The 11,074-nt window shown below is 38.9% G+C and overlaps 1 protein-coding gene across 1 annotated transcript in view; it reads left to right on the forward strand.

Moving 5' to 3' along the window:
- The window catches only part of dnah9 (dynein, axonemal, heavy chain 9), a 145,416-nt gene that overhangs the window by 90,791 nt on the left and 43,551 nt on the right, over window positions 1-11,074 (forward strand). Inside the window, exons 49-55 of the mRNA XM_083556808.1 lie at window positions 5,549-5,809; window positions 8,637-9,062; window positions 9,438-9,557; window positions 9,950-10,138; window positions 10,365-10,600; window positions 10,695-10,817; window positions 11,025-11,074. The exon at window positions 11,025-11,074 is cut by the window's right edge and continues 155 nt beyond it. Of these exons, the coding sequence (XP_083412934.1) occupies window positions 5,549-5,809; window positions 8,637-9,062; window positions 9,438-9,557; window positions 9,950-10,138; window positions 10,365-10,600; window positions 10,695-10,817; window positions 11,025-11,074 (1,405 nt within the window). The remainder of the gene's footprint in view (window positions 1-5,548; window positions 5,810-8,636; window positions 9,063-9,437; window positions 9,558-9,949; window positions 10,139-10,364; window positions 10,601-10,694; window positions 10,818-11,024) is intronic.

Raw genomic sequence — 11,074 nt, forward strand, 5'->3', positions numbered from 1 at the left:
ATAGCTATTTCATGCGGTTCGAGGGCGAAGAGGGAGAAACTCGGATGAAGTGGGACTTGAAGTGCGCTTTCTGACTGTGCTTCGCTAGCAATTAGTACTCCATCATCTCTACCTCCTATTCATCTGTTTAATTACCCACACGATAGCAACTTGATTTTTGTGTGTTTCGCCATTCCGCTACCTCGAAGGTAGTTCGTCCCAGACGTCTCATTTTCTCCTGACTAATCAGCTCATTCGGAAGCGGAAAAAAAAAAAAGGGAAGCCGCTTTTGATTCCTCGTGTACCTTGAGAAGAGTTAAGATTGCAGAGCAACTTTTCTTTTTTCTTTTTACACTTTACTCATCTAACAATTTGTGCGGTCTGGTTTGTACATCATGCTGCTTTAGATTGTTGCTGATGGCAGTTGTGTAGCTAATTACTCCATTGCAATTCTCTCCTCTGATTGACTTTTCCTTCTCTGACGGTGCGCGGTGGAAAATGGCCGTATCAAACGTTCAGCAATTCGGAAAGGCTTCGTCTATTAAAGCATCCGCATCAATCATATTTACAGCAGCCCTTCTTCTCGCTATTGTTTTTTTTCTTCTTTTCACCGTTATCAATTAAAAATGACAAAGCACTCATTTCTCATTTCTCAGATAGGAAAAAATTAAAAAAATAAACATAAATACAATTTGAATTCATCTGTTATTCATAAGCTCTGGAGATGCAATTAGATGATAATGACAAATTCATTTTATTTTATTTTTAATGATTATGATGCTTGTGACAAATAGAGCTTAGAGCATATGTACTGGAATTTTGGAGGAAAACTCATAAAAGAAGAAATGGTATTATTATTATTATTATTATTATTATTATACTAATGCACACACACAAACACACACACATGCTGTATCGTGTGCTTTGTTTATACTGTAGGGTTTATTTGTTTTAATGAGAAAATTTACAACAATAATAATAATAATAATAAATAATAATAATAATAATAATAATATTTGAATGCAAAATTGGAATGCATCATATATGTATATAGTGTATGCTATATATACTGTAGGATTGATTGATTGATTGATTGATTTATTTAGCCGCTGCTTTTGCTGTTGATGGTGATGCTGATGACGACTATTATTAATATTATTATTATTATCATCATCCACATAAAAAATAAACCCTACTGTATAAATAAATTACACAGTATATGATTATGCAGAGTGTGTCTGTGTGTATGTATGTATAGTGTGTATATATACACACACACTGTATATATATTGCGTGTGTATTTTTATACAAAGTTTGACTGCAAAAGCGGAATGCAGCACATATGCATGTACTGTAGAGTTTATTTGTTTGTTTGTTTGTTTGTTTGTTTATAAATGTATGATAGCGATGATTATTATTATGATTATAACTATTATCAGCATCATACCTTTAAATTACCATACGCCCAATGTAGAAACTGTGTTCACTACATTAGAATGAGTTCAGTGTTTGTAGCCAGTGTGTTTAGCAATCAGTCTAACATATTGAAATTCATGGCGATTCCCTATAAGGAATTAATGTTCCCACTGTTTGGGAAATAAAGGACATGCTAGCAGTGGTGAAACGTTGCTCTACCAAGGCTTCGCTATCAATCGAATTTGTTCAGACCACCAGCAACAGTTTCCGAAAGAATTTTTTTTGACCAAGTAAGACCTTTATCCTTGCTGGTTTTCTTTTAGAAACAAACAAGTGATCGCCTTTTGTGCTTAAAAAAAAAAAAAAAAAAAAAGCCCCTGATATACGCACATACAATAAACACTCTGGAAATGAGGTTGTTGTTTGTCTCTGCTGTAGAGGCTTTTAGAAGCAGGAAATCGATCAAATGTCAAGCTGCATGTGTGACTTCACACAGTCACAATTAGTGGGATGTTAAACTGTGTGCTTGTTTTTGGTCGCATTGAACTGGTGCATTAATTAAAATGAAAAGAAACAAAATTCTGGATTCAACATTTCATTTATTATTATTATGTATTTATTTATTTATTTTTTTTTATCATTATTATTTATTTTCATCATATTTTCTTGCTAGCACTTTAGTTTGGTCCTCAAAGTTTTTTTTCTCCATGTTTTCTACCCATCTTGTGATCTGATTGGATCACTTGAATACTTACCGTATTTTTCGGACTATAAGCTGCTACTTTTTTCCCACGTTTTGAACCCCGCGGCTTAAACAACGAAGCGGCTAATTTATGGATTTTTCCTGGGTTTTTCACAAACTTCAAGCCGAAAAACTGAACTCCATAACATTAGACCAATGAAATTTCCGAACGGAAACGAAAAAACGCACCTCACCTGTGTTCTGAGCTGCACGGCATCGGGAGAAAAAACTTCCATCGGGTGTTTTTTAAATGCACAACGATGCCAAAAGATAAACTCTCAAGAGAAATAGTTGTAAAAGGAAGGAGGAAGACAGTGAACAATTACTTTCTTGGTCGGCTACTGTTTAGATACAAGCCGTTGTAACGCGTTGAGTCTGGGTGAAGGGAGAGCTCGCTAACTCCAGTTACAACAGAAATCATAAAAGCACAGACAGGTTTCCAAACTTGTGCTTTTTTTTTTCTTTCTTGGCAACAGCGTTATGGGTTAGTCAAAGAAACTCAGAAATGAGCATCAGAAAATAAGGACATATTCCTCGGTCTTGCACACATGCAGTAATACCGGAAAAAATGCGGCGGCAGGCTATTCCCAAAATACCGCTCTGCTCTTAAAGGAGCCACAACATATTTCACCCGTTACACCGTGTAACAGACACTGTCTTTCGCAAAGCTTTTCGCAAAAAAAGATGCAGTATCTGTCAATAATGTTACTGTTTTTGAGACACATACATGTTCCTTTAAAAATGTTCTAGGTGAACAAACTAGATACAAAACACATAAGAATTGAACAGTGAATGATTGGAAGAAAGTTTAGTTGAAAATGTGACATTTTTGGCTCCAGCAGAAGATTGTATGTAAGGTGAAGAACTGGAGAGATGTTAGCAGATGGAAGGTTAATGGTTTGGGGTTGTTTTGGAGCAGGAAATGGATTGCAAACTTATTCTGGGTTAAAGGAATACTAAACCAACATGGCTACGATTCCATTCTTTAACTCGCTAACTGGAACCAAATTCAACGTTTAAAAAAAATAATGACCTGAAATATACGTCCAAACTCTGTAGGCGTTATTTCGAGGAGGAACAGTTGCCTGAAGTGTTATCTATTATGAAACAGCCTGCGCAGTCACCTAAATCCTATTGATCTGCTCTCCGATGAACTGGATTGCAAAGTCAGAAAGAAAAGTACAACTAGTGAAGAAGACCTTCGGCAAGTTTTACAAGAGACACAGCGAAGTAATCCCGCTGAATGTTCGGAGAAACGAACTGCCCAGATGCCCAGAGTGTGTAAAGCTGTTAATCATGTTAAAGGAGGGTTTTTCATTGTAAATAAAGTTGAACATCTGGACCTTTATATATTTGGTCAAAGTAAATCTTCATAGCATTAAACGACCTACTTGCATAGAAACAAATGTGCATATGTCTCTCGAAAAACGTTTCCATACTTTGCCAGGCAAACAAGGATACTTGACACTTAGCTGCAAACTAGTTAAATAGTAAACAAATAAACTACTAGAAAAACGAAGTGGAAAAAAGAATCGAATTGCATAAAACAACCGAATGTGCTAGATATGCAAGTTTTCTCCCCTCCCTCTAGCATTCTGAATCGTCCCCATGCCGCTGCTGAGGTTTATTGAAGATTCATATTGAAGATTAACAGCTGGATAAGGATTGTAACAGAGAAAGCTTGGTCAATTAGTATCGGTATCACGTCTAAGGGAGAGAGTCAGCATGCGGGACCACTGATGTTATAATCCTTTAAAGAAACATAAGCGTCTCTCGATTGATTCACATCACCATTACAGTAGCACATAAGGCACACACTATATACAGTACACCCCTCACATTTCAGCAATATTTGAAGTATATCTTCTGAAGGCATAATACTTTAGAAATGAAACTTGGATATGTTTTAGAATAGTCAATGTGCAGCTTACCCTAACCAAAATCTACTGTTCTCTGAAAATAACTCTACAACAAAAGTGAGTACACCCTAAGGGATAATGGCTGTATGTCATGTAACCATGCAAAGCCACATGTCCTAATCGGTTAAAATGTGGTGCTTTGAATACAATTCTCACATACTGAACACTGGACGTTTAACATTGCACCTCATAGCAAAGACTCTCTGAGGATTTGAGAATTAAAATTGTTGCTCTCCACAAAGATGGCCGAGGCTGCAAAAAGATCGGTAACACAGCACAGTGGCCAGGGTGATACAGAGGTTTTCCAGGATGGGTTTCCCTCAGAACAGGCCTCACAAGGGTCTATAAAAGAAGTTGAGTCCTCATGCTGTGTGTCAGGTGCAGAAGTTGTTTCCAAAAAACAGAAGCATGAGTGCTGTCTGTTTAATAAAGACGGTTTGCATGGCCGTCATCCCATTAGGAAGCCTCTTCCAAAGCTGGATTAAAAAAAAGCTCGCAAACAGTTTGCTAAAGACAATCTGTCCAAGAGCATTAATTACTGGAACCATGTCCTGTGGTCTGATAAAACTAAGATAAACTTGTTTGGCTCAGATGGTGTCCAGCATGTGTGATACCCTGGTGAGGAGGACCAAGAAAATTGTGTGTCTTGCTTACAGTAAAGCATGGTGGTGGCAGCATTATGGTCTGGGGCTGCATGAGTGCTGCTGGTACTGGGGAGCTGCGGTTCTTTGAGGGGAAACAAGAATTACAACATGTACTGTGACATTCTGAAGCAGAACATGATGTATTCCCTTCAGAAACTGGGCTGAACGACAGTTTTCCAACATAACAATGACCCCAAACACACCGCCAAGATGACAACTCCTTTGCTAATGAAGCTGCAGGTGAAGGTAATGGGGTGGCCAAGTATGTTTCAGACCCAAATTCTATTGAGCACCTGTGGGGCTCCTCAAGTGGAAGGTGGAGAAGCGCCATGTGTCTAACACGCCATGTGTCTAACATGATGTCAAACTATTAAAATATTCAACATATTTACATTTTTATCTGTTCTAAATGTACCTTTAATAGTTTTTGATACTCTTATCAAAATGGACCTGGACAAATATGGATGATTCATGTAAATGTTTTAAAGTAATTATGGTATTTTAAATGATATAAATCATCAGGACACCAAAAGGAACTTTTGCTATGTTTCCACACGGACGGTTTTAATTTCCTCTTCTTTTCTATTTATTTATATTTTTAAAAAAAAGGTAATTAACGAGTTCATTTGGACAGCCCTAATATTTGTGTGTGTGTATATGTGTGTAATATATATATATATATATATATATATATATATATATATATATATATATATATATATATATATATATATATATATATATATATATATATATATATAAATAAATATACACATACACGCATATACACACTTCCATGAGAAGGTGTTTCTCATGGATGTTGTCCATGTCATGTTGTCCTTTGGTAGGTGGATGACCTGAAGGCCAAGTTGGCTGCCCAGGAGGTGGACCTGAAGCAGAAGAACGAGGATGCAGACAAGCTAATTCAGGTGGTGGGGGTGGAGACTGAGAAGGTGAGCCGAGAGAAGGCTGTGGCTGATGAGGAGGAGCAGAAGGTGGCCAGCATCGCCGAAGTGGTAGGCAGAAAGCAGAGGGACTGCGAGACGGATTTGGCCAAGGCTGAGCCTGCTCTCATAGCAGCCCAGGATGCTCTCAACACACTTAACAAGGTTAAACGCAACACAACATTTTTTTCCTACAATTTGGCTCAGAGTTATGGAATTGCTATAAAGGGTTTTTACATGCAAACAAGTTAGGACATGGTAGTATATCTTTACCTCAGGTTCAAATCCTATGTGGCAAAATATTATTTGTCATTATAAACTAAGGACAAAGTAATCATTTATTTGTTCATGTTATAGTTGCTACAAAATCCTTTTTTATATTCTCCATTTCCTTATATCTCAGCATTGTTCAGTCCATAAATCTGATTGGTTAGTAGTTAAAAGTGCTATTAATGCCCTAATTCTCCTTTTTTATTTCAATTTATTGACTTTTTTTTTTTTTTTTTTACAATTTATTGACTCTATAAACCCAATATTAAAAAGAACAAATGGTCAGGGCCTGAAACTATACACACTGAGACTTAATCATGAAACTTTTTGGGCTTGTTACAGTATGTCCTTACAATACGGACAAAAGATTGTGGACACTTCATCATACAATTGGTATAAGCTTTTTCTAACCATCCCATTCCTCATTTAATCCCCATTTGCTGTTAAATAACTTTAAATCATCTTAAAGGTGTTTGAGGGTTGAGGTCAGAGCTCTATAGCAGGAGATCTTCGATTTCAACCCATGTAAAGCATGCCTTCATGGCGTGGGCTTTTGGCACAGGGGCATTATAATGCTAGAAAAGGTTTGGGTCTCCTAGCTGAAGTGAAGGAAAAATTTAAAGCTACTGCAACCAAAGACATCCTATAGAGTTTTGTGCCTCCATCTTTATGGTAGCAGTTTGTTAAAGAACCACATCTGGCTGGAAAAGACAGGGGTCCCTATACTTTTGTTCATATGGTGTATATTTTGGCAGCTTTACCCACAAGCTGAGAAAACCAAACTGTAGAGAGCAAGTAGCACAGTTCTGATGTAAACAAGCGGTAACGCTGAATGAAAGTTAAAGGTACACGTGACAAGTTGTACTTACTTGACTATTCAACATAAATACAATAAATATTTTCTTTACGATGATCAATTATACACACAAGTGCCTCCGTATGCTAGCATATGACAACACTTTTACTCTATTTCGCATCGAATCTATATCGAGCAGCTCTGAACATGATTTGAAGATAACTGGAAACCATATGGAAACAGGGATATGCTGTTCCTTATGTTAACTAGCTTTTTTTTTTTTTTAAGGAAACTAGCTGGATCGTGTATTTTCACAGCTGTCCCTAGCAAGCTAGCTAACATGACAGAAATCCTCAGAGGACTTTATAATTTATATTTAGATCCCGAATGCTTGCCAGCTAGCTAACATGTGAACAGAATTTTTGTAATACTCTTTTAAATCATGTTTCATTGATGCTAAGCCTGGCCAGCTAGCTTAGCTAACCCTGTTGGTTCACTGGAAGTATTTGTTAGTCAAACTCATGAGTGCTTGATGCTAATGTTAGTCACATGGGCAATGTAGCCTAAGCTAAAGTGATAGTAAGTTACATTAAATGGCTATAACTTCAACTAATCTTTCCAAATTGCTAATCTAAGCTGAACTCTGACAGGATTTCTAAAAGTATTTGAAGTCATGCTTATTAATACACTATATGGACAAAAGTATTGGGACCCCTGACTATTCCAGCTAGGTGTGGTTCTACTCCAAACTGTTACCACAAAGTTGAAGGCACACAATTGTATTTAGGATGTCTTTGGATGCAGTAGCATGAGATTTTCCCTTCACTTGAACTAGGAGACCCAAACCTCTTCCGGATGGCAATGCCCCTGCACACAAAGCCAGCTCTATGAAGATATGATTTACATAGTTTGGAGTTAAAGATCTTGAGTGGACCCCAGGCCTCCTCACCTCACCCTACTTAAGTACCTGACTTTACTAACACCAGTGCGACTTAATGAATCCCCACAGATCTCCACGAACACACTCCAAAATCTGGTAGAACATCTTCCAAGAAGAGTTAAGGTTTATATAAGAGCGAACAGGGACTAAATGTGAAATAGGATGTTTAGAAAGCTAATCTTATTGTGAGGTGTCCACATACTTTTGGCCATGTGTGTCTGTAATCGTCACTGCTGAATCTTAAATAGATTGAAAAAAGAAAAGGAAACTGAATATAATCATGAACCTACACCTAGTTAGAAATGCTTGAAGAGGTGTCTTTTGAGTTTATATAATCTCTCTCTCTCTCTCTCTCTCTCTCTCTCTCTCTCTCTCTCTCTCTCTCTCTCTCTCTCTCTCTCTCTCTCTCTCTCTCTCTCTCTCCCTCCCTCCCCTCATGCGGCTCATTTGCTAATTGGCAAGACACCAGCACAGTGTCATTTTCTTTTCCACTCCTGCTTTTTTTGCTGCTTCAGACAAGAATATTTATTTATTCAGTTGTATAGTACCTGCTAAATGATGCCCCAAAAAAAGTGTCATATCAATTACTCTTGGGAAATTGCACGAAGCGAACCTTTGATTAAATGTAATCTGCTTATCACATGGTGTGAGTTTGGTGATTAAATAAATCATTAGTGTGCCGAAAACACTGAAATTCTGCGCCCAATGATGACTGATGGCGGTAATGGTGAGAGAAAAAAAATAAATCATTAGCAAACCTAGCATTTTCTGGATTAGCATAGCAACCAGATAAAACATTGTTGACATGCAAATGTTTGAGTTTTCTGTGTATATGCATTTTTGTGACTCAAAGGCTGGTCTGTAGACCAAACATTCCAAAAATCATTAAATTGAGAGTAAATGCTCTTTATTAAAAAATAAATAAATATGGAGATGTTAAGCTGATATTTGTTACAGTTTTTCAATGTCATCATTCTTCTATTTAGAACAATCTGACTGAGCTAAAGTCCTTCGGCTCTCCTGTGGCCGCCGTCACCAACGTGACAGCCGCTGTCATGGTTCTAATGGCTCCTGTTGGCAAAGTTCCAAAAGACCGAAGCTGGAAAGCAGCCAAAGTCATGATGGCTAAAGTCGATGCCTTCCTGGACTCCCTGATCAATTTCAACAAGGAGAACATCCACGAGAACTGCCTGAAAGCCATCCAGCCCTACCTGCAGGACCCGGAGTTTAAACCGGAGCTGGTGGCCGCAAAGTCCAACGCTGCGGCCGGCCTTTGCTCTTGGGTGATCAACATCGTAAAGTTCTACGAGGTTTACTGTGAAGTGGAGCCCAAGAGACAAGCCTTGAACAAGGCGAACGCGGAGCTAGCTTCTGCTCAGGAGAAACTCTCCGTCATTAAAGCAAAAATCAATGTAAGTCACCTCTACCGGGAGGCTCTTTTTTACGTCTGGGACATTTTTGAAGCATTGTTACCTCTGCAGAAGCGATTCAGAAGATGTTTTCAGTTCAATATTTCAAAATGATAAAGCTGCATGTATTTATTTATTTCATTAAATTTTTTTCCCAGCTGCTTGTTATGTTTGTCCCTCTGGTTATTATCGCTGCAGCGAGGATTCGCCAACACTTTCGCTAACTTTTCAAGGCTGCAAAGAGTCCAAACAAATACCTTGTTTATTCTCTTACGCAGATAGCGTTTAGTAGCGTTCATTACTTTCCTTTTGTCTCCCTCTCTCTCTTTTCTCTCGCTCTTTCTTTTAACAACCTCTATTCCTCCTCTCCCCCGACAGCTCCTTAATGAGAACTTGGCGAAGCTGACAGCAAAATTTGAGAAAGCCACAGCAGACAAGCTGAAGTGCCAACAAGAGGCCGAGACCACAGCACGCACAATTTCTCTTGCCAACCGCCTGGTGAGAACCTACCACACACACACACACACACACACACACACACACACACACACACACACACACACGTATATGTTTTTTTGGCACTATTGCCTTGTTCTCCTCTGGAAGCCAGTGAATTCCTATGAAGATTTTGATGATGAGGAAAAGTCCATTCAGGTAATTTTGGCAGTTTAGGTCTTAATTACACAACGTGCACAGCGGACAGGTGGATAGATCCGTCAATCAAAGCCCCGTGAGCTAACTCTCAGGTCGTTACTCTTTCCTAATCCGAGCCAACCATGGAACCAGTTAAAAAGATGTTTCCAGAACAATTTTCTTTAAACTGTTACCAATGGGCTCAGCTACAAAATAAAATTCATATCCGATTAAAGTAAATCGTTCTCTCTTCGCAGGTTGGAGGATTGGCATCGGAGAACGTGCGCTGGGCCGAGGCAGTGGCAAACTTTAAGCACCAGGAGAAAACCCTGTGTGGAGATGTTCTTCTCATCACCGCGTTTGTTTCTTATCTGGGCTATTTTACCAAGCGCTATCGCCACGAACTAATGGATAATAACTGGAGGCCTTATCTTAGCCAGCTTACGGTGGGTTCATTTCAATGCCTGTTAAATCTTGTTAACTGTTTACCCCTAAACTTGTTGGCATTCCTTCTCAAGGCTGCTCTTACGCTCTTAGACACCAACAGCAGCTTTCCTGTAATGACTGCAGCTTAATAATGTTTGTCGAAGTTAATTTTTTCCAACATTGTTGTTTATTCTTAGAAACAAAACCCAGTGTCATGACTCGCTTAGATTATTTTTTTTCCACCAGGTGCCTATACCAGTCACACCAGGTCTGGACCCTCTGTCTATGCTAATGGACGATGCCGATCTCGCCGCCTGGCAGAACGAAGGGCTTCCGGCTGATCGGATGTCCACTGAGAATGCCACAATCTTAACCAGCTGTGAGCGCTGGCCACTCATGGTGGACCCCCAACTGCAGGGGATTAAATGGATTAAGAACAAATATGGAGATGACCTTCAGGTCATTAGGATTGGACAAAGAGGGTAACAAACAAAACTAGCTGTTATAGTAGAGTGCAATTTGGAAAAATGTATTTTCTTTTCATTCCTCTTAATGGCATCCGTTCTTTCTATTCAGGTATCTAGACTCGATCGAGAGGGCCTTATCTGCAGGTGAGGTCGTCCTCATTGAAAACCTGGAGGAGACTGTTGATCCTGTGCTTGGGCCCTTGCTCGGTAGAGAAACAATCAAGAAAGGGCGGTAAGTGTTGTGAAAATCTAAGTAGAATTCATTCAGGAGAAAGCCCCCCACTTTTCCAGAGATTTACTGTATACCATTAAACATAGGAGCTAGTAAGTTTCGCATTAATTTTTTCATAAAGCGATTCTCGAGACGAGATGTTTTGTTATAAATGTAGGAGGGTCTGTGAGACAATTGTAGCACACCCGTTTTACTGGTTTCCTCCAGTTACATAAAGATCGGCGACAAGGAATGCGAGTACAACCCTAGTTTCCGGC

This window comes from Silurus aristotelis, assembly GCF_946808225.1.
Source record: "Silurus aristotelis genome assembly, chromosome: 12".
NCBI classification, from domain to species: Eukaryota; Metazoa; Chordata; class Actinopteri; order Siluriformes; family Siluridae; genus Silurus; species Silurus aristotelis.